Source organism: Bubalus kerabau, chromosome 14 (assembly GCF_029407905.1).
Source record: "Bubalus kerabau isolate K-KA32 ecotype Philippines breed swamp buffalo chromosome 14, PCC_UOA_SB_1v2, whole genome shotgun sequence".
Lineage (NCBI taxonomy): Eukaryota > Metazoa > Chordata > Mammalia > Artiodactyla > Bovidae > Bubalus > Bubalus kerabau.
In genome coordinates, this window is record NC_073637.1 from 58,256,116 (window position 1) to 58,283,749 (window position 27,634).

At 38.4% G+C, this 27,634-nt stretch overlaps 1 protein-coding gene and 1 long non-coding RNA gene across 3 annotated transcripts in view; one reads left to right on the forward strand and one right to left on the reverse strand.

Moving 5' to 3' along the window:
- Positions 1 to 5,276, reverse strand: part of EMC2 (ER membrane protein complex subunit 2) — a 50,802-nt gene extending 45,526 nt beyond the window's left edge. The window contains exon 1 of the mRNA XM_055546424.1: positions 5,127 to 5,276. Within this exon, the coding sequence (XP_055402399.1) occupies positions 5,127 to 5,262 (136 nt within the window). The 5' untranslated portion in view covers positions 5,263 to 5,276. The remainder of the gene's footprint in view (positions 1 to 5,126) is intronic.
- Positions 5,277 to 5,314: 38 nt separating this feature from the next.
- The window catches only part of LOC129626955 (uncharacterized), a 129,294-nt gene continuing 106,974 nt past the window's right edge, over positions 5,315 to 27,634 (forward strand). For both annotated transcript variants that reach the window (XR_008702332.1, XR_008702331.1), the window contains exon 1: positions 5,315 to 5,419. This is a non-coding gene — a long non-coding RNA (uncharacterized LOC129626955). The remainder of the gene's footprint in view (positions 5,420 to 27,634) is intronic.

The following is a 27,634-nucleotide window of genomic DNA, read 5'->3' on the forward strand; positions in this document are numbered from 1 at the left end:
GAATGAACTGTCCAATTCACCAGGTACATACATGCTTTCTACTCTTACCTCTGAAAAATCTTACATATTCATATAAAGTTACCTTCTTCCTTCTACTGACACACGTTGTATAGTTTTAAATAGCTGATTTGAGTTGTTATTGAATGTTACTGAATACATGAGTTAAATTATCAATAACAATATGCTATTCTTCTAGAGAATAAATAAAAGAGAAGCACGTGGGATTTTCACTACTTTTATATGTACAGTTCAAAGTCTACAAAAGAAAACAAAAATAATCATAAGATAATAATAGACCCTACCTGAATTTACAAAAAAATGGTCTTATTAACAAGCGGAGACATTACTTTGCCAACAAAGGTCCCTCTAGTCAAGGCTATGGTTTTTCCAGTAGTCATGTATGGATGTGAGAGTTGGACTATAAAGAAAGCTGAGGGCCAAAGAATTGATGCTTTTGAACTGTGATTTTGGAGAAGACTCTTGAGAGTCCCTTGCACTGCAAGGAGATCCAACCAATCCATTCTAAAGGAAATCAGTCCTGTACATTCATTGGAAGGACTGATGCTGAAGCTAAAACTCCAATACTTTGGCCACCTGACGCAAAGAACCCATTCATTTGAAAAGACCCTGATGCTTCAAAAGATTGAAGGCAGGAGGAAATGGGGACGACAGAAGATGAGATGGTTGGACGGCATCACCGACATGATGGACATGAGTTTGAGTGAACTCCGGGAGTTTGTGATGGACAGGAAGGCCTGGTGTGCTGCGATTCATGGGGTCGCAAAGAGTCGGACACAACTGAGCGACTGAACTGAATGACTGAATGTGCTAAGGGACTGGGAAATTGCCCAACACACCTAGATTAGGGGAGAGGGCAAAGGAAAGGAAAGCAGTTTCTACAGGACATTGCAAAATGGAGCTCAGGTTAATTCTTCATTTATGTAACCCATTACAGGGGTGGGGAACATGTTTCTCTGTCAAAGACTTCTCCTAGAGACCCTAAAAAAAAAAAAAAAATCTGAAGCTTCAGTCACCGGAAGAGGAAAAATTAAGAGAGCAGGGTAAAATAGGGAAGAACAAACCTGACTCCATATTTGATCTGTTCTGTTTAGTTTAACCTTTGTATTCTATTGCTTTTTTTACAAGTTAAGAATGCTGCATAATGGGAACAGTGCCTGGTGCAAAGTACTGAAATATATGTTTAATATGTCATTTAGCATATAGACTAATACAGTAATTAGAGCTAGGTGTAGATGATTACCCACAGAAGACATTAAATCTTTTTCAAGCTCTTTGAAGCTGATGAAACCTCTGAACCAACTTTTTCCAGAAATATGTACATGTTTAAAAACACACTTAGGGATGTTCAAGTGGGAGGGGCCATGGGTAAACCTATGGCTGTTTCACGTTGATATCTGGTAGAAACCAATCCTTCAATTAAAAACAAATACATTTAAAAAAAATAAATAAAGAGAAAACACACACACACACACATTCAATTTTGCATATAATTTCAGGACATTCACAGACCACATAACATCTATGTCTGCATCAGTCAGGAGTCTATTGAACTCAGGATTCATCATCACCAATAACAGATTAATAAGAGGGCTAAGGAAAGGACCACTGAGGACATCAAAAATTAAGGAGCAAACGAATGTAGAGAATGCAGCAAAGTTCTGAAAAATAATAAGAGAGCCTAATGCTATTAAGAAACCAACAAAAGAATTTTTCAGAGGGAATGATCTGCAATGACAAATGTAATAGATGTACAAAACAGATACATTAGACTGGGCATTAGATCTCTCTAGAAATTTTACTGAACTAATAGAGTACTGAAACCAATTTGTGGTTGTTTGACTGAATAAAGAGAAGTAGAGACAGTGAGAATATACAACTAAAATCCACTCATTTTCAATAAATTATTTTTTCAAATACTCATTCAATGCCAATTATAGGCCAGGCTTTGTGCTAGGCATCCTACCCATACTCTGCCCAAACCCCCTATTCTCAAGAGACCTGACTTGACTACACCCGCCTTCAACTCTCTTTCCCACCTGCAAATTCCTCTATATATTTAATAATAAACATCAGTAACTTTCAACTGGCTGAATAAATAAACCATATACCTACTTTTTTTACAGAGCCCAATAAAGACTAAGAGTTTTAGTATGTCTTTTATAAATATGTGATAAATTTTCCTATTACAAGAATCACACTAGTCTTTGAACTAACAATTTCCATTACTTAAATTAATGATGGTATTCAATGGAATTCTTAAAAGACACAGGTCAACTGACACTCCCTCCTGCAAAAAATTGAAACAAAAAACTATCCCTGAGGGTCCTCCCATCACCCTCTTGTTACCCTAAGTCTCTGAAAGAAAAATCTATAATATTCTTTTCCTATAAGTGCCCTAAAATACAATTTTAATTCTACTCATTAATTATAAATGAGCAAACGGAATACTGTTAAGTGAGTTGTCTAAGATACTAAAAAAATCATTCCAACACTAAAAAAATGACTTATAGTCTTTCTTTGTGATGATTTGTTAACATTCTTATATATATGTATGTGTATATATATAATTTAGCCACACCAGGTTAGTTGCATCATGCAGAATCTTCTTTTTTTTTAAGTTGGGTATGCAGGATCTTTGGGGCTTTTTTTTTCTTTTGGTCGTGGCTTGTGGAATCTTTAGACGCAGCATGCTCACCCTTAGATGAAGCTCATCAACAGTTCCCTGATCAGAGATCAAATCTGGATCCATGGCATTGGGATCACAGAGTCTTAGCCACTGGACCACCAGGGAAGTCCCTAATGTTCATTTTTAATCCTACTAATAATTCATTTAGTCAACAGATTACTGAGTTCCTCCAGTATGTCACCCTCTAGAACAAGAAAGGCCTGGGCCTTCTCTTCATTCTAGGAGAGACAAAATTTTTAAATGTAACACAATTGGGTAAGTATTTCAATAGTATGAGGATACATAGTTAAAAGACCAAGGGTAAATTTTGTTGCTTTTTTGTTGTCTTTTTCTTTTAAACTTTGGTGTGGGGATAGGAATGGGAGGGGATGGGGAGTGGGGGCGGGAAGGCTGTCTGAAGTATGAATGTGACTTTTGAGCAGAATTCTAAGAAATCAGATAGAGTATAATAGGTAGAGTATAAGACTAGAAGAAGGAGGTAAGAACACTTTCATCAGAAGGAATAGCTTATGTCCAGTCTTAAGACAAGAGGAGCATGGCACATAGGGAATTCAACAAAAACCAGCATGGCCAGATCAAAGAGTAACAGGGGAGAGTGAAGTGAAGTGAAGTGAAATGAAGTCGCTCAGTCTTGTCCGGCTCTTTGCGACCCCATGGACTGTAGCCCACCAGGCTCCTCGGTCCATGGGATTTTCCAGGCATGAATACTGGAGTGGGGTGCCATTTCGTCTGCAGGGGATCTTCCTGACCCAGGGATCAAACCCGGGTCTCCTGCATTGTAGGCAGACACTTTACCGTCCAAGCTACCAGGGAACTGGGAGAGTAGCTTAAGATAAAGCTGGAGACACAGGCAGGAGCCAGATCATTTTTTTTATATGTTATTTAATAGTTTAAAAGCACTTCAACATATTTTTTCCCTTTTGTTCCTCAACAAACCTGTGAAGTAATTATTTACTCATCTAAGTAATTATGTCACTCATCTTTACAATATCCAGAGTGTAAGGTCTAAGCTACTCAGTTAAATCATCTCGATTGCATCTACTCGTTTCCTATGCGTCTACACATGATATTATCATCTAAGAAATTTATGTTGAACATACCTTCAAAATAGCACTTTCAAAAAAACCATGAACTATTTGAAACATTTTTTAAAAGCATTAAAAATAATAGCCACATAGCTACTGAAAAGAATATATCCTGACACAGCCTTTTTAAACTACGTTTTTACAAGTCTATCTTTCTCCATCAGATTATGAGGTCCCTAAAGGTAGGGACTGTGTGTTACTTAATTTGGTATCGTCAAGATCTAGCATTAAGAACATAATACTTTAATAGATTGCCCAGTACAGGTAGGAACACGGTGGTTCACAGTATGCTAGAGGCCACAAAACCAATAATAAATCACTGAATTAGTTCCAGAATAAAGGAATTTTGCCATTTAACATTATTATTCACAACTTTCAATATTGGAGAGATTTACTAGACACTGAACAACCAATACAACTCTCAGGCCACGTGTCATTAGGTGTTAATAAAATATTTTAAATAAATAACATCATTTAAATATCCCAACAAACAAGCTACTGAAGTCTACTGTAAAACGCTGGATATATAAACTTCAATTACACAAATTCCATGCCTTAGAGAAACTCAAGGTTCTTTTCTTAAGCATGCACGCCTCCCACTCAAGATTTTAAGGGAAAATCTCTTTCAGAATTGGTTCAAAGTTTGCTTCCAAATTTAAACACAAACTCCACCTCATTAAACGAGAACTTATTTCACCTTCAGAAAAGGAATTACTGGCAGGGAATAAGAAGTAAGTTGGGTCGTGTGTGTAAATTCGTCTTGAGGGGAGTGGGACAGGGGATCACTTTAAAAGGGGGGAAATCAGAAACCCAGTTTTGAAGAGAGAAGGGAATGTAAACTGGCAGGGGAAAGAATCAGATATGTTTACGGGTTTTCCAAACACTTTACTACACAGAGTTGTTACCCCTTACAGAGTATTTGAAGGACCTTTACAGGCCCTGGATTTCTCGGCTGTAAAGACGCTTCAGCGGGCAGCTATCCCGCCTCCTCCGCGCCGCCCAGCAGCCACAGGAAAAGTGTGACAGCCGCAGATCCCGGTTGCCTTGTAGAGGAAGCTGCCCTTGGCCGCTGGGTGGGCGCAGTGGTAGGCCGGTTGGTCAGTCAGTCTACCGACCCAAGCGGTGAGGACCACCGCAGACTCCAGTCAGAGGCCGAACCAAGGAAGGGGTCAGCCTCCACCTCCACCTCAGCCAACTACCTCAGCTATCACCTCAGCTCGGCCGGACTAGAGCCGAAGAGAGATCGGAGAATCCAGGTCTCCGAGGGCAGCAGGTACTCCCGAACCGCTTCCTGCGGCTTTCGGTCTCTCCGCGGCCACCCCGCCCGCAGTTACCTTCCCAAGTGACATCGTACAGCTCTGACACCTTCGCCATCTTCTCAGAACCTGGAGGTGGCTGGGTGAGGGGGCGGGGAGACGTGGTCACGCGACACGATACCAAGCAGTGGCGAATTACGACACCAGTTCTCATTGGCCGAGGGAGCGAAGGGGGCGGGATCCGTTGCGCACGTGCACGCGGCTCTAACTAAGGGCAGTCGGGGAACTGGGCGGAGCGAGCTGGGCGGCGCGCGGCGCGCTGGGACTGTGAGGACACCTCGGCGGAGCCGCTGGAGCCGGCTTGGCTTGAGGTGTGTGTTTTACCATGACTTAACAAAAGCTGGGTTGTTTTCTTGGTTTTTGTTTTTTATGTATGCCATCTCCGGTTTTTCATTTTTTTCTACATGGGTGCTTCATTCTCTGCTCACTCCCTAATCAGTAACTTATTCTCTTCATGACCTGCTGCAGTGCAGCATTCTGCTCGAATCTCTCATCTGTGCCCAACTTTACTCCTTCAGTGAAGGGATTTGCCTTCGATTTCTTTTTTAATGTTCGGCAAAACTGATACACTTCAAAAAATGTTCTTTAAATCTGTTTGAGGAACTAAGCAGGGTTCTGTGTTTGTACATTATGCCCCTATGGCCGAGGACTTAATGTTCACACGAAGGGCATCGTGCCGCGCTAAACCCTTAGTTAACGCTCCCCGTGCGTCACTGTCTGCTTGCCACTCTAGTTTTGAAACTCCATAGAAGCAGTCGATATAATGATTATAAGGAAATATGAATGAATATACAAATCAAATGAGACCTTCACAGCCCCTGCACTTCGCTCCTTCTCTTTAATCGCATGGGGGAACCTCCAGGCTAATTGATTTCAGGAAACCTTGGAACCTGGAGCTGGGGGGGGGGGGGGGGAATGTCTGCATTGGAAGCAAAATAATTGAGGGTCATAAGCGTATATTTGGGCTTCCCTGGTGACTCAGACCGTTAAAGCGTTTGCGTGCAATGCAAGAGACCCGGGTTGCATCCCTGGGTCAGGAAGATCCCCTGGAGAAGGGAATAGCAACCCACTACAGTATTCTCGCCTGGAGAAGCCCATGGACAGAGGAGACTGGCAGGCAACAGTCCGTGGGGTCGCGAAGAGTCAGACACGACTAAGTGACTAGCACTTATGAGATAAGCGTATGTTTAGTATTTGAACCAATGAAAACATAAAAATGTAAAGGAGAAATATGTAGAGAAGAAAGAAGGCTAGAAATCTCTGCATGAAAGATATAATTGAAGGCCAGTGAAGAAGAAACAGTCAAGATATGAGAAAAAAGGAAAACAGAGTCCTATCCCATATGCCAAAGGAATAGAGTTAAAAAAAAAAAAAAAAAAAAACACCTGTCACTGGCACCAGCTCAAGGGAAATTGCAAAAGGATAGAAAAGACTACTAAATTTATAAACTTCGTTTAAATTCTGAATGAGATTCACTCTCTGCAGACCAGACCTTTTAAAAAAGGCTTCATTTGAAAAATTAAGAAATTCCAGGCTCCATCATTTAGTAGCTGCTTGACTTTCAATGTATGTATTTTTGAATATGAGAGTTGCTCAGATATAAAGAGAGGCTACTCATCAATATAAAAAGAAAATATCTACTTGTTATCAAAATTAAGAGATACTGCATGACACTCAGGGAAGTAACAGTCCTGTGGCTATAAATAGTATCTATATACTGATGCCCAAATGTACAAATCCAGCAGTCCTTACTTCTGCCCCAAAACCCAATTCTACTTTCTTGACATATCCACTTAGATAACTAGTATGTATCTCAAATTTAACATCTCCCAAACAGAAGTCTGTGTTCCTGCCATCATGGCCCCCATCAGAATTGGTGAAACATCCACCCGGTGTCACAAACTAAAATTCTAGCAACCCTTTATATCAAATCTGTTAGCAGATCCTGTATTGTGTTTTTCCAAATCCATCTATTTTTTGTTTTTTGTCTCCACCGTTACTACCTTAATTGATGCTAAGATCATCTCTCACCTGAATGAGTGTCATAGTCTCCTAACCTCCTTAGCTTCATTCTTGCTGTATAAATCTATTTTCTATGCAGTAGTCCTCCTGGTCTTTTAAAAGAAAAACAAACAAACAAACAAACAAAAACACAAAAAGTCCTTTGCTTACCGTTTTCAAATGGCTCCCTGCCAGCAACAAAAATATACTCTATAAACACTTTACCATGGTTTACAGGGTTTTACTCAATGCAGCTCCCTCCTACATCTCTTCCTTCATATCTTACTATTCTCTTTTCAGTAGATCCCAACCATTTTCATCTATTTCTATTTCTCAAACATGTCAAATTCCTATCTGCTTTGGGTCTGGCATTTACCCAGAGGGCATGAAAGCCCAAAGAGTTGTCTTTGAATGACGTACAGTGGGTATAACAAAACCCTGATGCTGGGAAAGATTGAAGGCAGGAGGAGAAGGGGATGACTGAAGATGAAATGGTTGGATGGCATCACCGACTTGATGGACATGAGTTTGAGCAAGCTCCGGGAGTTGGTGATGGACAGGGAAGCCTGGCGTGTTGCAGTCCATGCAAGTCACAAAAAGTCGAACATGACTGAGCAACTGAACTGATAAGAACATCTAATTGAGGGATAAATATTTTCCACTCCCTTTAACTAAATGCCCTTGTAGCCAGCTACTGTTGTCTGTCAGTCAATAAACTATGTGACATGAGGTTAAAAGAAATCAGTAGAGTTCTTGAGCTGTAAACTAGAATAATTTCATTTTAGATTTATAAGGAACTTGTGATTCTTTTGGAAACCATATGTCAAACATTTTTGCCTGGATCTTACATTAAGGAATACATTTTACATCACACAGTATGCATATAGATATTTAAAACTGAAACAGCATTTGCACACTAGCTTTTTAATGTGTCTTGTCATATATTGGGGCTTCCCAGGTGGCTCAGTGGTTAAGAACCCGCCTGCCAATGCAGGAGACAAAAGAGACGCTGGTTTGATACCTAGATCGGGAAGATCCCCTGAAGGAGGGCATGACAATCCACTCCAGTATTCCTGCCTGGAGAATCCCATGGACAGAGGAGCTTGGCAGGCCACAGTCCATAGGGTCACAATGAGTTGGACACGGCTGAAGTAACTTCGTCTAGTCAAGGCTATGGTTTTCCCTGTGGTCATGTATGGATGTGAGAGTTGAACTGTGAAGAAGGCTGAGCACCAAAGAATTGATGCTTTTGAACTGTGGTGTTGGAGAAGACTCTTGAGAGCCGCTTGGACTGCAAGGAGATCCAACCAGTCCATTCTGAAGGAGATCAGCCCTGGGATTTCTTTGGAAGGAATGATACTAAAGCTGAAACTCCAGTACTTTGGCCACCTCATGCGAAGAGTTGACTTATTGGAAAAGACTCTGATGCTGGGAGGGATTGGGGGCAGGAGGAGAAGGGGACGACAGAGGATGAGATGGCTGGATGGCATCACTGACTCGATGGATGTGAGTCTGGGTGAACTCCTGGAGTTGGTGATGGACAGGGAGGCCTGGCATGCTGCGATTCATGGGGTCGCAAAGAGTCAGACACGACTGAGCGACTGAACTGAACTGAACTGAAGTAACTTAGCAGGAATGCAAGTCCTCTATATTTTCTATTCAAATTGAATAAATTCCATTTTATTTTATAAAAATATTTGTTATGACCCAGTAATATGGTAAGGACCCATATTTTGAAAATCACTAATGGACATTGTTCATGTTTCTTAATCTGAGGTCCTGAAATTAAATTATTTGCTCAAGTTCTTGCTATTGCTGCTGCTGCTAAGTCACTTCAGTCGTGTCCAACTCTGTGCGACCCCATAGACGGCAGCCCACCAGGCTCCACCATCCCTGGGATTCTCCAGGCAAGAATGCTGGAGTGGGTTGCCATTTCCTTCTCCGAAGCATGAAAGTGAAAAGTGAAAGTGAAGTCGCTCAGTTGTGTCCGACTCTGTGCGACCCCATGGACTGCAGCCCACCAGGCTCCTCCATCCACAGGATTCTCCAGGAAAGAGTACTGGAGTGGGGTTCCATTGCCTTCTCCCTAGTAAATAACAAAGATGAGAAATTCATAGGGAGGAGATGAGTCGTTTGGCTCATAGATGAAAGGTGAAATATTTACAGGAAAAAATGTTTGTCACCAGTAGTACTCTCTAAAGTGAGGAAAGTGACTTTTTATACTTTAGGACATCTCAGATGTCCAATAAAACTTGCTTTCCTCAGACATACTTGGGAGAACACTGCATGTCAGTAACAAAACTTCCATATTCTTTTTTAACATTTTATAATGTAATTATAAAATAAATAAAAAGAAATATCTTCTATAGATAAAACCATAATCTTGGAAACATGAACATTAAGCATACTTTCTATAAATCTACCTTTACAAATGTTTTCCAAGTTGTACCTTTCATCTTCCCATTCCTTTGAAAAAGTTTTCATTCATGCATATTAAACATTTTAATCCAGTTTATCTGATTGAACAGCTGCCCTGTATTGGTAACAAATATCAGGAAACTATCCAAGCAGACAAATATTAGATTATGCCATGTCCAACACCATGGGAAGTACTGTTTCATTTAATGATTTCAAGAGCAGAAGAAAAAGGGACATGGATGTGATCTATTACATGCTTTTTAAGATATGAACCTATATATGATTTTCATTTTTTTCCTACAAAATCATGTTTGAATAGTTAGAATATCAACACAATAGAATGAGTTAGGGTTAGAAAGGAATAACTTTGAATAAGCTCACATTTTCTTTGAGATAGGATAAGCTTTGATTATTTATCAAGCCAAATTGCCCCACAGAGTGCTTTAGAGGGCTTCTTTTTTATGGTCATGGTTTGCTTAGTTAATGTTTTCAGACATTATGAAAGACTAAAGCAACTTCTTAAATTTAATAAGTTTTGTGACATTTATAAAATGTACATTAACAGGACAAAGCATAATACCATTGTAATTCATTTTTGCAGTATTCAACATAGTCATCAGATCTTTTATTTAGAATCTATTATCTGCTTTGTTCTGTCTTAAAGTGAGTTCAAATATTCGACATCATATTGAAGCATAGTTTATAACCTCGATTTACTACTCTGACAATTATCTATCAAAGTAAATTAGTCTTAATGCAACTCTCATATAAAATTTATTGTAGCTTTTAAATTCTGTTCTAATTAGTGAATAATAACCACAATCCCTTTGTATTTAAGGGAAAATACTACTTGTTTCATCTTGACAGTAGATTCTTACTGTAACATGTTCACAGTTGGAAGAAAGTTTTCCATAGAGTTTTATTTACCAAATCCAGATTACTATAGAGTTGTTTTAGGAACCTTCTGAGCCTTGTTTTTTATTACATTTTTTGAAAGTTATGTAATTTAATACATTCCCACAAAACCCAAGAGCCTATGCCTTCTTTATTGGCACAACCACAGCATTTAGACACCCCTGGTTTTTCCAAGTTTGCCATCATTTACAATATATATGCTTTAAAATTTTCCAGCCATTCATTTCACATATAATTACATTATTAAAACAAACAAACAAACAAAGGAGAATCTCTGGGAAACATTTCCAGTGAAATCACTTTGGTCCTTTCACAGTAGAATTCACAGACTGATAATTACCCCTTTGTGCCATGGTTGTAAGAATGAAGAGCAAAGCACATCCAGAAAGAGTACACACAGAATTTCTCCCACATGGGCAATAAATTAGAGCTATTTCTTTTTGAGATTTATAACTATACTTAAAAGTCCACTTTTTCATACAATATTTATTTAATTTCCCCAAAGTGCATTTTCAGTTCTGCTATACACATACATCTGTGCATATGTAACAGTTCTTTTGCAAAAATGTGTTTTTGTAAATATTCCTTTGGGTATCAAACATCTGGGAGTCTCTATGTACTATCACTGTGACCTGGGTGTCTCTGGAGCCCATCTAGACTCCACTTTCTACAATAGAACTATAACTGAATTCTTTACTTGAAAAATATTCTTGAGAGTATTTTTCACTAAACAAAAGTCACACAAAAATATACTGAATATTAACTTATACATTTTTATAGTAACATATCTTGTTGCAGATGTAATTTTCATTTTTCACCCATCCCTCTGTTTGGTGGTTTGGTAGCATCACTTTAGCCACAAGTGGCTAAGTTATTTGCTCAAACCTGTCTCTTACCCTTGCCACTAAGCCACAAGGTCATCTTTACTGGCCATCTTTTGCTTTTTAAGATCATGCTGACCAGTCTTGGCTTAAGTTGGCTTTTAACCACATTGGACATAATGTGGCCCTATTTCAGATCATAAATCATGTGCTTTTTTTTTTCATATAGGAGGGTTTATTTAGTCAAATTCATGGATTTATGTAAGAAAGAGACTGGTTTCCTGGCAGAACATCTCTAAGAAAAATGACCACTCTAAATCCATTCCGCCAACCTGTCCAGCACCACCTCATTCCTGAGGAAACAGCATAATGTCAACTTTTTAAAACTTTATGTAACATAATTTTCTAAATTGTACTTACAATTTTTTATATTAAAACTGTGAAGTAAGGAACAATATAAGTATGCTCCCAAAGCTGCCATTTAGTTCAGATTGTTCCCACCTGACTAGAAATTCTCTCAGCATTATAATATTTAGCTTCCTCTGTTCATCATGTTTCTATCATTATTTCTTTTGCATCTTTTAATAATCGGCTTGAACATTTGTCATGTGGGTGGGGTGGGAGCAGGGACAGGCAAAGCAGGAATGATTTCATCTGATGCAATTTTTCTAGCAATAGCAAGATTATGGAATATTAAATATAACCTCAATCTAATCATGAGAAAACATCAATCAAACCCAAACTGAGAGCCGTTCTATAAAAAATCACAGATAGTGCTCATCAGGGATTGGCAGTGGCATTACATATAGCTCTTCTGAACTTTTAGACAAATTATTGATTTTAAGCACTCACTGTTAGATTCTAATGTCATATACTTAGTGGAATTAAGGGTATAGATTTAGGTTTATGTAAGAATCCCCAAAGTAGTTTTATTTTTACTTATAAATTGTATATACCATGCCATATAGGATGTGGAGCTCCTTTACATTCTAGGTAATAGCAGCAGATTCTTTGCTAACATACATGTACATCGCTCTTTTCTACAGAACTTGCTGAGTTTTTATCCCAGGTGGAGGTATATAAATTAAGTAATTTGAACAAGTTATTTTAACTTCATTGAACACTAGTTTCCTCATATGTTAAATGAGCATAATAATATTTGATAATGAATGAGGATTTTCCCTGATGGCTCAGTGATAAAGAAACCGCCTGCAGTGCAGGAGACCTGGCTTCAATCCCTGGGTTGGGAGGAAAAGGGAATGGCTACCTACTCCAATATTCTTGCCTGGAGAATCCCATGACAGAGGAGTGTGGAAGGCTGCAGTCCATGGGGTCACAGAGTCAGACACTACTGAGTGACTAACACACACACAAGTAATAAAAAATTCTCATGCAACTCTAGCATATGGCATCATAATACTCTTAGTGTTATATACAAGTCATTGAGTACTTATATATGAGGCACTATACATTTGTAGGTTGCTCTTTGTAGATTATTACATTTAATTCTTACAACAATCCCACGTTACAGATGAAAGAACAGTTAGGGTAGGTTGAATAACTTCCCCAAACACTTGTCATTCACACAATAGGTTCTTAGTTATTAGTAGCTCTGTCATTTGGGGCCTCTGAGAAGCAGATGATGGCATGAGAATGCAAGAGATTTACTAGGGGAAACTCTGTGTAAAAGATAAAAGGGGAAGAAAACAAGATTGGGTATGGAATGCTTTCAGATCATGATGCATATCTGATACCTGCCAAAGGAGAGTAGGAAGCAGAATTGGACAGAAAGTCTCAAAGAGTCTCATGATTTATGTCTGACTAAGTATCAGCCAACTCAATGAGAAAAGCTCCTGAGCAAAGATTACCCATTACAATAGTCTTATGGGGCTTCCCAGTGGCGCTAGTGCTAAAGAATCTGCCTACCAATGCAAGAGACACCCTGTATGCGAGACAGCAAAAGAAACACAGATGTGTAGAACAGTCTTTTGGACTCTGTGGGAGAGGGCAAGGGTGGGATGGTTTGGGAGAATGGCATTGAAACATGTATATTATCATATGTGGAACAAATCGCCAGTCCAGGTTCAATGCATGAGACAGGGTGCTCAGGACTGGTGCACTGAGATGACCCTGAGGGATGGGATGGGGTGGGAAGTGGAATGGGATGGGGAGGGAGGTGGGATGGGATGGGGAGGGAGGTGGGAGGGGGGTTCAGGATGGGAACACATGTACACCCATGGCGGATTCATGTCAATATATGGCAAAACCAATACAATATTGTAAAGTAAAAAAATAAATAATAAAAACAATAATTAAAAAAAAATAAACTGATGAGATACCTTTGAAAAAAAAAAAAAAAAGAGAGATGCAGGCTCAGTCCCTGGGTCAGGAAAATCCTCTGGAGGAGGGCATGGTAACCCAGTCTAGTATTCTTGCCTGGAGAATCCCATGGACAGAGGAGCCTGGCAGACTACAGTCCATAGGGTTGTAAAGAGCTGGACATGACTAAAGCAACTTAGCACACATTAATTTACAGTGGGCAAAATAGCCAGGCCTTAGGACCCCTAAATGTTCAGTCATTGGCTGGAGGCTGCCTGGAAGGGCATCGCCTCAACTCAGAAGCTGAGATAAATCCTGAAGCCTTTGATAGCTAGAGGCTGCCAGCTCCCTACCCTTCTTGCAGCTGAATAGCAAGTTCTTTCTTGAAAATTCTAACTGCACCTCCATAACTGCCACAGTAACCATTATTATCCTTCTTCTTCCATTCTGGATGTGAGCTTCCATTTTTGGTGAGAGGTAGGGGTGTGTGTTCACTTGTAGTAATAGCTAGACTCAGAAGCTACTTGACATACATAGCTCAGAAGCTGTTAAAAAGCTATTTGACATATGAAAATTTTATTTCAAGTCCACAAAATGTCTTTTACTAGTAATTTATTAATGGCTCAGCAATGGTTACCTTATGTTGAAGAAAAGACATGGTGAAATATATCCAACCCACAGAGGCTTGAAATTTTACTTGTTTTTTTATGAGATGCAAATCAGGAATTACTCACTGTTTTATTGGGTTGGGAATTATTAATGCTGCTACCTTTGAGAAATTATCTAGAACTTCATATTTATTTTTACTCAGATTCCAAATATATCCAAGTAACTCAGAATTTTTAAACATCTTCCCAAGAATAATAGTATAACTCTCAAAACTGGCAGCATTTCTAAAATTCTATAATTCAAGATCTCCATGAAATACTAGAAAATTCCAAAGACATTGACTGAAATCCTTTTTGATAATTCACTGAGTAACTGCCATACTATATCATTGATGATTGTTTGTTAATAAACTTAAGCAAAACTATAATTTCTCAGTACTTGTCCTCCAAACAGATAATCGATTACAGGTCTGAAATACGAATAGGGCATGAATCCAACAACCCTCACTGTCATGCCACTCTTCCTTCTGAATGCTGAGGCAGCCCTAGTTAGTATCTGCCTGGCTGCACAGGTGCCCTTCTAGGTACAACATTACGTGTGTTTCACATTCCAGGCTGCCAGAAGGACTGATAAAGTGAAATCACTACCTAATGGGAAGAGGCAGATTGCTTCCCAGATTCACATTCTGAATAGCAAAATTATTGAAGGATTTTACATTTTAAAGAAATAATTAAAGCAATAAAGGAGTGGTGAACAAAGGAGACTTTGTTAGTTATTTTCAGGGAACAGTTACATGGGACACAGTAGCCATAAATCTCAGTACACAAATTCACGTGTGCAAGGACAAAATACGCATTCTTATAAAACTCAGTTTTTATTCTTGGAAGAAGAGCGAAATTTAATCTCAGGTTGGAGTTTGTCCTGCACTTCTCTGACTCCGACTCTTTGTCACTCAGTTAGGTCTGACTCTTCGCCACCCTTTGGACTGTAGCCCACCAGGTTCCTCTGTCCATGGTATTTTTCAGGAGAGGATACTGGAATGAATTGCCATTTCCTTCTGCAAGGGATCTTCCCTACCCCGGGATTGAACCTTCATTTCCTATGTCTCTTGCATTGCAGGCAGATTCTTTACCTGCTGAGCCATTGGAGAAGCCCTGCACTTTTGCCTCCTCCTTTTTCAAGGCTACTCTGACTCATATGAAAGTGATTTGCAAAATATTTAACAACCCACAGGGCAAGGTCACCAACTGTGGTTCAGTTCAGTTCAGTTCAGTCGCTCAGTCGTGTCCGACTCTTTGTGACCCCATGGACTACAGCACACCAGGCCTCCCTGTCCATCACCAACTCCCAGCGTTCACTCAAACTCATGTCCATCGTGTCGGTGATGCCATCCAACCATCTCATCCTCTGTCGTCCCCTTCTCCTCCCAACTTCAATCTTTCCTAGCATCAGGGTCTTTTCAAATGAGCCAGTTCTTCGCATCAGGTGGCCAAATTATTGGAATTTCAGCTTCAGCAGCAGTCCTTCCAATGAATATTCAGGACTGATTTCCTTTAGGATGGACTGGTTGATCTCCTTGCAGTCCAAGGGACTCTCAAGAGTCTTCTCCAACACCACAGTTCATAAGGATCAATTCTTCAGCCCTCAGCTTTCTTTATAATCCAACTCTCACATCCATACATGACTACTAAAAAAACCATAGCCTTGACTAGATGGACCTTTGCTGACAAAGTAATGTCTCTGCTTTTTAATATGCTGTCTAGGTTGGTCATAACTTTCCAACTGTGGTAGGAGCCTTCAAGATGGCCCCCAATTATTTTTACTCCTGGTCAGTATACCCTGTGTAGTCTCTTCCACAGTGATAGGGATGACCTGTGTCATCAGTTGGTTATTTCAGAGATGATAGAGTGTGACTTTGCAGGCGAAGTCATAAAAGACCTTGTAGCTTCTGCCTTGCTCTCTCTTAGGTCACTCATTATGGGTAAGGTGGATGCTGTGTCGCTGCAGACATTCGAGCAGTTTCACAGAGAGGTCCACATGGTAAGGAACTGAGGCCCCCTGCAACTTGCCAACCATATGAGTGACATACCTTAGGACTGGTCCTCCTGCCCCAGTCAAGACTGTAGACCCAGCTGACATAATAACTACAAACTCATGATATACCGTGAGCTAGCGCAGCTCAGCTAAGCTGCTTCCTAATTCCTGATTCACAGAAACTCTAAGATAAAAAATCATTATTATTGCTGTAAGCTGCCAATTTTTGGAGTACAGTGTGCTATGACGTGAGATAACTAATACATCAACCAGTTAGAAAGGATGCAGATGCCAGGTTTAGTGCTTATGAAGCATCCTGGAGGTTCCTCGGCCATCCCAGGCGAGTCCTTAGGGAGGATAAGTGATTCTGGGTGAATGACTATGAACAAAAACAAGGTACTTTGATAATTTATCAGCCATTACAGCCATACAAGTTATATATGAGTCACGCTTATGTAGTCTCAAGGCATAGGGAAGTCTGCCTCGTTTTCCAGTTAGCAATACAGCCCTTGTTTCTCTCCACAAATGCCTGTGGTTCTCCTGGCTACTTGTGGATCCCATGGCTGGATATATGGCTTCCTCCCCTGGAACCACCAAACTCTGCTTTAATCAGCTCCCCTCAAGTATTTTCTTCCTATCTACCACTCCTGCCCCAGCCCTGCAAGAGCAATATTTTAGTCTCAGGGGAAGTTCCCCCCACACCCCCAGTGCTCTGTTCCCTAGGGACTGTCTTACTTGTGGTTTATCCAGAAGCACCTATATATATCCTCTTCGATGGGTTTTGAAAACCAAAGCCAGAATCTGAGGTTCCTGCTGTCCCAGTTTTCTCCCCAGACACTTTCTCCTTCTGAGACAGGTTCAGGATCTATAGGAGAGTGAGAAAAGTTTCACTCTCAGAGACACAAACTCACAAACTCTCAGCGACAGAAACTGAGAAAAGAATAGCACTTCTTACCTCAAAAATGTCCCACTACCTTACCTCCAGAGAAGTTAATATCTGGCTGCTGAGGAACTGTGGTACTGACTTGGACATGATTATTTCAGCAAAGTTCAACAGATTCTAATTATAGCCATTTGCTTTAATTCCCTGGTGATAAAACAGCTCCTTGGTTTGCTTTTCCAGGTACCTAGATACCTTGAAGGACATACTTTGCTCACAAAGTCAGTATGCACTATTCATATTTTATATCTCTTTCCTAGAGAAATCCTTGCCTGACTTCTCCAGATCGGGAGTAGGTGCCCTGCTCTTAGGCTCCGGTATTCCTGGCACTTCTGTCTCCCTGAAAGCACTTATCGCACTCCCCTACAATCATTGTTTGTGTCTAAGCTCTGTTTGACACCTGTGTGTCATGTTCATGATCTGTCCCCAGAAACTCAATAAATATTTATGGAAAATAAACTCTATTTAAAAAGTGCTCACCAATATGGGGCTTTATAAACCAGAAAAATTTCAAGAGAAAATATAAGGGGACCAAAATATGTTTGACAACTTTTTATTTTACTGAGTACATTAAAAGTAACAACCATAATTTAGCTTCACATCATTTCATCTTAAAATTGCCATTTTATTACTTAGGGAATATTAAGGATTCACTGAAGTGGTGTTGGAGAAGACTCTTTAGAGTCCCTTGGACTGCAAGGAGATCCAACCAGTCCATTCTAAAGGAGATCAGTCCGGATGTTCTTTGGAAGGAATGATGCTAAAGATGAAACTTCAGTACTTTGGCCACCTCATGCGAAGAGTTGACTCATTGAAAAAGACTGATGCTGGGAGGGATTGGGGGCAGGAGGAGAAGGGGACGACAGAGGATGAGATGGCTGGATGGCATCACTGACTCGATGGATGTGAGTCTGAGTGAACTCCAGGAGTTGGTGATGGACAGGGAGGCCTGGCGTGCTGCGATTCATGGGGTCACCAAGAGTCAGACACGACTGACTACTGTAATTTTGTTTATTTAAAAAAAAATATGCTTGAGGAAGGGTTGCTCCAGTCTGATCTAAGAAGAAAAATAATATTATAGTTGAAGTATCACATGACACAAAACCTTTCTGGCAAAGTTATTTTGGTTATAGCTCTTGCCTCATCAATTCAGCAAAATTCATTTTAGTTAAATTTTACAGTAAAGCAGAGCAAATGTATTACTAGTGTCTTATTTCACAAATCACAAAATTTCTTCATCTAATTGACAAAATAGTGAATATATAAAGAGCATTTTCATTGGAACAGGAGCAGAAGGTACTATTAGCTGTGTAAATAGATATGATAGCAACAGAAGGCAAAGACAATAAAGACAACACAGAAGCAGTGTTCCTATTTTAAGTTTCACTTATTTTGAGAACCCATGGGATAAACTACAGCAGGCTTTGGGAAAGCAGAGCCATTAAAATTAGGAGATGGAAAAGATTAAATCAATGATGATGTAATCTAGACCCTTGATGACACAGGAAGACTCCCTTAAAGATCTTTCCTACATGCTGTCTGTTGTAATGCTTCAAGCCAAGAGAAATTCCTGAGTCTGAATTCTGTGTTCACAAATCTGTGCTTTCTCTTTATTTTTATTTTACTTGGTATCATAACTTCCTTGTTGTCCTTAGAAGAAAAAGAAAGGGGGTCTTGATAATCTAGCTTTAGTCCATTTTTTTCTTATAATCTAAACTGAAAGCAAAAGCATGTTATTTTCTATTATAAAACAATTTTACAGATAAATTTCACAGCTAAACTCCAGCCTCTCAATAAAATAGTAGATCAAACAATATCCATATGCAGTAATTAAAATTAGTAAACTCATGAATTACAGATCTCTGAACTCAGTAAACTCTCAAGAGGAATTATGATTTTTGTTTGTGTTTTCTGCCTCATTGGAATTCTTTGAAAATAAAAGACTCTAGTACATTTAACTCTGGTTTGAAATGTATAACATATTAAATTAAACTTGTGAAAGCTAATCTATTTTAATGTATTGGTTGCCCCAGTTGTAATACCACTACAATAATTTAAAGAATAAATTCCTTTTATAGCTAGAAATGGAATTTATGATTTTTACCCTTAATCTAGCCTGATTCAATATGAGTATAGGACATAAGATGGATTTGCACTATACATTTAAAACAATGGAAAATACTCTTGCAGGTGTTCATTTCGTTCATAGATAGCCAGTAAAACCTTAAACAATTAATTTTGAACAAGTTTCCCATTCAAAAAATGCTAGAAAATGAAAAACAAAATGATGTTGATATATTTTGAGGAGTGTTAATGATAACAGTTAAATATTTTTGAAATATCAGGAGCTAAGTTTGGCTTATCACTTATAAAGCTAGTTATAACTGGCAGCATAATATCAATGAGTAGATACTTCAGTGTCAACACAGACAAGATTATCATCCTGAGCTGCATGCTAAGCGCAATTAACTGAAAAACAAAAGTTCAACCAGAGTACACTGGTGTGATTTTAAGAGTTCTTTTCCAAAGCTTCAAATTACAGTCATGTAAGAGCAGTTATATGAAGTTAAGTTAGATAAGCAATTTTTTCTCATGTCAAAAGATTAAGAATGTTTTAATTTAAGGAAGAAAATTGTGTATTACTCAATAAAATATAAAACTCTTTTCTGGAATATTTAGGTGCTATAGCTTCTGAAACATATCTGAGTACCAGTGGCCAAAGCTACAAGGACACATAGGTTTTTTGTTTGTTTGCTTTTTATGAGTAATGGACATGTTTATTATTTTTATTGCAGTGATTTCACAAGTGTGAATGTCAAAACTATTCAAATGTTGCATTTTACCTGCATTCAGTTTATTGTATTACAAATGAATATCTCAATTAGGCTGGCTAAAAATGGAATAATCTAAGAACTACATGAAATTATTTTTATTCTTCTTGAGGACACATAGGTTTTTGAAGAAATTGTCACTAAAGAATAGACAGCCAAGTGAAATTGTAACCATACAAATAAAGATCTGAATATATATATATGACACAAATATAAGGACATGCCATGTCTCACAAGTACTTCCTCTCCAAAAAGAACTTTACTAAATAGTTATTGTTTTTTTTTTTTTTGTAGTCAATCTACTAAAACACTAATATTCCTTGGAATCCTATAACTTTGACTTGATTTCTGTCTTTACCAATTATTAATAATATGACTTTGTGTAAGTCTTGATATCTCATTTGATAGAAAATAATAATACCTTAGAGATTAAAAAATTAAGTGTGAAAATTGCTGTGAAAGCATAACACAATACCTGACACATGAGCAAAATAAATTTTAAGTGCTTGAAAATAATCACTGTAATGAAGTCATCATTTCATGGACTATTTCTGTTTTTTCCATTCATCATTCAGCTCTAGTACAGGATGATGTAGCAAGCTGTGTAATATTTCCTTAGTAACAGTTAAATAGAAGCCTGATGTAGACTTGAAAATAGTATCTTGGAAGAAGCCAAGGTAATTTGTATTTGTTACATTTTTATCTACACTTTACTAATCCATCCAGTTTAAATTTGTAAAATCATTAGACAGTTGTCTTGAATTTTTACTGAGATAACCAAGAAGCCCAAATGGTTTCTTAAATTTATAAAATAAGCAACCACCTACTTGAAATCACCTTATCTAGGAAGATGTGGAAGGCAATGAGATTATAATGACATTGGTCTCACATCTCTTCCCACCATAGCCTAAAACTGCACCTCTTTAATCCATAAAAACACTGCTGATAAACCCTACTAACATACAGAATTTTTTCTGTCTCTCTTCTCTTTGGAATTTCTCCTTGATGTCCTTAGGGAAAAAAAGCTAAGACAGTACCATTTAACATAATTTTAATTTTGTTTTATTTTCTCCAGCCTTAAAAGGAAATGAAAGCAATGATCAAGAAATGAACATATGAGATATTTTTATGGGGGCTCATATAATGCTGGGAGAAGGCAATGGCACCCCACTGCAGTACTCTTGCCTGGAAAATCCCATGGATGGAGGAGCCTGGTAGGCTGCAGTCCATGGGGTCGCTAAACGACTGAGCGACTTCACTTTCACTTTTCACTTTCATGCTTTGGAGGAGGAAATCGCAACCCACTCCAGTGTTCTTGCCTGAAGAATCCCAGGGACGGCGGGGCCTGGTCCGTCTATGGGGTCGCACAGAGTCGGACACGACTGAAGTGACTTAGCAGCAGCAGTAGCAGCATATAATGCTAATTCAAATTGCTTATGTTTTAAAACCCAATGTATTCCTTCTTGCCCATCACTCATCATCTTAACTCTGTTCCTTTTAACTTACCTACATAGGAATAAAATAGATGGGCATATAAGAATTAGTTTCCCCTAGTTAAAAACAAAATGTAATTTTTAATCCTTTGATAATAAACAAAGCAACAATAGACTGGACAGTAACTTTTGGAAAACTTTTCCTGTGACACAGAGTTTATTCTCGTACCACAGTCATAATGAAAATCCTCAAGTAACAACTGAGATTGTAAGATAATCATATTAGCCTAAAATACTGGTCAATTGTGGAAATGTCTCTAAGAGTGAAAATAGGACTAAGAAGGTTTCCTTTAACTCCCCTAATTTAGAATTCTGATGTGCACGTGTGAAAAAAAATATTCAAGAATGAGACAAGAGACATACATTTCTCTTTGCACCTTTCACACTTCACCATGTCATTCGGGATCCCTGTCAATCACTCCAGCTTACTGAGTGTTTTATTTGGAGGAACTGGGCTCGGATGGAAAGAAGCCTTTTGAGTTCTTATCAAGAGAGCTGAAACATCTACAAAGGACTAGGCAGGAGATAAGAGCTTAGAAGTCACTGTTTTTGAAAAATAAGGTAGTTTCTTGTTTCTATTTAAGACATGAATTTTTTAAACAAGATGGTAGTCCTGATATATTCATTATTTATAACATTTAGGTTATTTATTGATAAGTCAACAAAAGTATTTGTAACATCTAAATAATTTACTAATATCATCTTATTTGCTCCAGTTTATGAATCATAAGAAAGAGTACACACGTATATTTTATTTAGCCTAAATAAAACAAATGCCAAATATTGTCTCCTTTAATACTGAAATATAAATTTCCTTTCATATTCTTTACCTCAGGGTGTTACCAGAGTCAGGATCCTAGAGTAAAGTATACTCAGGGAGATTATATCTTATGTAAAAAACATAAAAGGAGTAAAAAGGATATTATCCTAGTTTTTTTACTTGATTAATAAAAACAGTAAAGAGGCTTGGAATATGCATCTGAGTTATTTCTGTCATTTGGATGGTACTGCAGCACACTGGAACTGCTTGAACTGCAGGCAAGATTTTTGGACTGAAAGGAGATATTCTAAAATCTAGAAAGTATTGTTTAATATGTATAAAAATAAAATATGTACAAAAAACAAAAAGGAGTTAACTTGCTTTTAAAATAATGAACTCATAAGTCAAATATAAAATATGAACCCAAGAAAAGTAATAGTAATAAATGGGCAAAAGCTTTTTTCTGTGAACAGTATATATTTTTACTTCTCTCTTGTTCCTATTTGTTGTTCCTATGAGTTGTTTGTATTCCTAAGGGCAATGCCTGCATTTGGTCAGTAGATTCCATGCCCTTTCTTCAACTCAGCCTATCATTCCAGCAATTCTTTCTTCTTCATCATTACCTCTCTTTTTTTTTACGGCTGTAAGTACAAAACATGTTGTAATTTCTCATCAGACTTTCCCTCTAATATCTGTTAATCAAGGATGCAAGTGACCTTCACCTTTCTAAGGTCAGTGGTTCATTTTCAGTCCACATTTTATTTGAGCAGCATTTTAAACCATGGCTTCCGAAACTCACTCTTGGTTTTTCTCCTTCCCTACTGGCTTCTTCTTCTCAAATTCCTTTATTTGATCCTTCATATCTGTTGACCTAGCAATGTTTGAATGCACCAAAGCTGAGTTATTGAACATTTTCTCTGTTATCTCATACACATACATAGCTTTAGACGCCGTGTATCTGTTGGTGGCTTCTGTTTGTATCTCCCCTCCTGTATCTCCTCTCTGACTTCAGAGTCATATATCTAACTACCTACTTGACATCTTTAATAGCATGTCTAAAAATCATCTCATACTTGATGTAATTAAAATTGAACTCCTGTTATTACTTTCTTCAATCTCCATCCAAGATAACATCTCCCATTATCTGTCCTTTCTCTAATAGCAACTCCATCCTTTCAGGTGTTCAAACCAAAAATTCTTATAGTCTTTCTTTAGTACCCCACATCCAACCTGTCAACAAATCTTGTTGGCTTTGCCTTTGAAATATATCTAGACTTTAACCATTTCTCACTACATCTATCTCTTACCTGGGTTATTGCAACTTGCTCCTCACTGGTTCCTGCTTAACCCCTTGCTCTCTTGTAGTCAATATAAAAGTTCAAATGGGCCTTTTAAAAGATAAATTGATCACATCATTTCTTTGCTCAAGCATCCTCCAACAGCTTCTGTATGATTATAAAGAGAAGACCTTACAGCAAGCTGTTCTTCTAAAACCTTTCTATTCTAATTGCTTAGTAATCCTCCATCCCTCTGCTCTAGCCCCAAAGGCCTTCTTAGTCTGGTCTCTTGTTCATGAAACCTGCTAGAAAATGATACCCTCTCAAGCTTTTGAACTTGCTTTTCATTCTGCCTAAAAAGATCTTCTCCCTGCATCCCCCCACCTTCCCACCATGTCTATATCCCCCTCACCCCTGCTTTTCCCAACCACTGTGTGGCTTGTCCCTTCTGTTTTAGGTCGTTGCTTCAATGTCACCTTCCTAGTGAGACCTTCCCCATGACCCTGTTATACAGAATACTGTACCTCTCCCTCCACCCGGCTCTAGATAATTAGTATACTTCTGCTCTGTTATTCCATAGCATTTCTAATCATCCACTGTGATGAATAGTTTTTCTTATTTAGTTCTGTATTCTCCGACACCCTTCACTAGAATATAAGCCCAGAAAGGAGGGATTATTGTCTGTTTTGTTCATGCTTGTGTCCTCACATCTTGAAGAGTTCCTGGTAGACCCTTAATAAGTTTTAAAATAAATCAATATACTCTTTATTTTTTCCTGTTCATGGCTAGATTTTAAATAACCATAATAGATGGGAAAACAGTGGAAACAGTGTCAGACTTTATTTTTTTGGGCTCCAAAATCACTGCAGATGGTGATTGCAGCCATGAAATTAAAAGACACTTACTCCTTGGAAGGAAAGTTATGACCAACCTAGATAGCATATCCAAAAGCAGAGACATTACTTTGCCAACAAAGGTCCGTCTAGTCAAGGCTATGGTTTTTCCAGTGGTCATGTATGGATGTGAGAGTTGGACTATAAAGAAAGCTGAGCACTGAAGAATTGATGCTTTTGAACTGTGGTGTTGGAGAAGACTCTTGAGAGTCCCTTTGACTGCAAGGAGATCCAACCAGTTCATTCTGAAGGAGATCAGTCCTGGGTGTTCTTTGGAAGGAGTGATGCTAAAGCTGAAACTCCAGTACTTTGGCCACCTCATGCAAAGACTTGACTCATTGGGAAAGACTCTGATGCTGGGAGGGATTGGGGGCAGGAGGAGAAGGGGACGACAGAGGATGAGATGGCTGGATGGCATCACCGACTCAATGGACATGAGTTTGAGTGAACTTCGGGAGTGATGGACAGGGAGGCCTGGCATGCTGCAATTCATGGGGTTGCAAAGAGTTGACATGACTGAGCGACTGAACTGAACTGAACTGAAGTCTACTTTTATTTTGATAAAATTATTTATTTGTATTTTTCTTTCTATTACCCATAATCTAGTCATAGATTTTCTTTTTAATCTTAAGATAATAGATTTTCTTAAGGAGAACAAAATCATTTGGTCACTGTGGATGGTTATTGAAGCTCTTTGGACCTTAGTTTCTTTATCTATAATTGAATTAGTCAAAGTCAGATTGTAAATCCAGCTTTTTTAAAAAATCAATATTCAATTTGTATATCACAGCACTTGGAAGGTTCATATTTAGTTTTTTGTGCAATATACCTGAAAATCAGTCACTTTCACTAGGAATCATTTTCCACAAAAGAAAAATTCCTTCAGTAGTTTGGAAGGGACAGAGGAGACAGGGAGTTCAGGCTGGATGCCTTTGTTTTGCTGGAAAACTAGGAGGTGAGGTCTTCAACTGAAAATAAGAAGGGCAAGAATAGGAATGTGCATTTGGAAACAATGGAAAATATTTAAAATAATGAGTTGAACAGTAAGGTGGATAATTTACTGAGTTCCTTCGTTAAATGTATACAAATCCTTTTCAAGGTAAAATCTATTAAAATAGCAATAGAAAATTATAGTAGTTCTTTATAAGAAAAAATACAAGTAAAATATTTTTAAAGATTTAATGAAATTGTACATCTAAGTAACGTTGATAATACTAAAGAGTTTCCTTTTTTTATTATTAAATATCTTAAAATTTTTGACATAGTTAGGTATCCAAAAATACAGATACTGAGATTTTAATCTTACAGAATCTTTCATATGTTTTGACCATTACAACTTTAGAAGGTATTTTACTTTCTGGTCTTTGGAAATGATTATAGTTTCTTGAAATTCTATTAAAAGAATTCTCTCATCTGCCTATTCCCCAAATCTGAAATTATGAACATTTAATTCTCTAGTATTCTAATCATTTCATTTGCTAAGCAGTTTTTGAGACTCTTGTCTTTTGCATACTGCAGGAAATTGTAGTAAGTAATAATGTGTAAATATTGTTTTGTGGATCATGCTAGTAATTTGAAAAGGATCTTTATTTGAGACTAAAATGTTTTGTTAACAAAACCCCGGAAGAATCACTCCTTCAACTTCACTCTCAACATCCGCTGTCTTCAAATAATATCAAATCTACCTTCTGGATACTTCTATCTTGTCTTTTTTCCATGTGCATTACCATTAGCAAGTTCACTTCCCAGCTTTTTCCCACCTAAGACACCAAAAGGGCCTCCTAACTGGTTTCTCTGTTTTAGTCTTAACTTTCCAATCACCTGCACAGATGACTTGCCTATCTCCCACATTTATTTCTGAGCAACCTATGGGCAAGAATATGTCTTTGAACTCTGTATTCTCAACAGCTCTTGCAGTATCTAATAGCAAACATCATTTAAATCCAAAACACTTTTCTTCTGGGAACTATTCTATTTCGTGTCTCTGAGGGTAGTACTAAAACACAGGAAGATTTGAGTCTCTATTAGGATTTGAATCCTATTAGTCTCTTTAATGGAGAAGGCAATGGCACCCCCCTCCAGTGTTCTTGCCTGGAGAATCCCAGGGACAGGGGAGCCTGATGGGCTGCCGTCTATGGGGTCGCACAGAGTCGGACACAACTGAAGCGACTTAGCAGCAGCAGCGGTGGCAGTCTCTTTAATAGAATGAAAGTAAAGTGAAAGTGAAAGTCGCTCAGTTATGTCCGACTCTTTGCAACCTCATGGACTATAGTATAGCCCATGGATGGAGTGTACAGTCCATGGAATTCTCCAGCCCAGAATACTGGAGTGGGTAGCCTTTCCCTTCTCCAGGGCATCTTCCCAACCCAGGGATTGAACCCAGGTCTCCCACATTGCAGTCAGATATTTTACCAGCTAAGCCACAAAGGAAGCCACTCCAAGAATCTTCTCCAGGGGATCTTCCCAACCTAGGAATCGAACCAGGGTCTCCTGCATTGCAGAAGGATTCTTTACCAACTAAGCTGTGATGTTTTGTCTCTATTATGGCTGTAGTCCTCAAAATTTCTTTTAAGAAAGTTTCCTTCATTTCTATAACTATAAAAATATATAACTATTTATAAAACATAAGTATATTTATTTATTTTTTTGTTGTTTTTATTTTATTTTATTTACACATGCCTTTTTTTTTTATTTTATTTTATTTTTAAACTTTACAAAATTGTATTAGTTTTGCCAAATATCAAAATGAATCCGCCACAGGTATACATGTGTTCCCCATCCTGAACCCTCCTCCCTCCTCCCTCCCCATACCATCCCACTGGGTCGTCCCAGTGCACTAGCCCCAAGCATCCAGTATCGTCCATCGAACCTGGACTGGCAACTCGTTTCATACATGATATTTTACATGTTTCAATGCCATTCTCCCAAATCTTCCCACCCTCTCCCTCTCCCACAGAGTCCATAAGACCGTTCTATACATCAGTGTCTCTTTTGCTGTCTCATACACAGGGTTATTGTTACCATCTTTCTAAATTCCACATATATGCGTTAGTATACTGTATTGGTGTTTTTCTTTCTGGCTTACTTCACTCTGTATAATAGGCTCCAGTTTCATCCACCTCATTAGAACTGATTCAAATGTATTCTTTTTAATGGCTGAGTAATACTCCATTGTGTATATGTACCACAGCTTTCTTATCCATTCATCTGCTGAT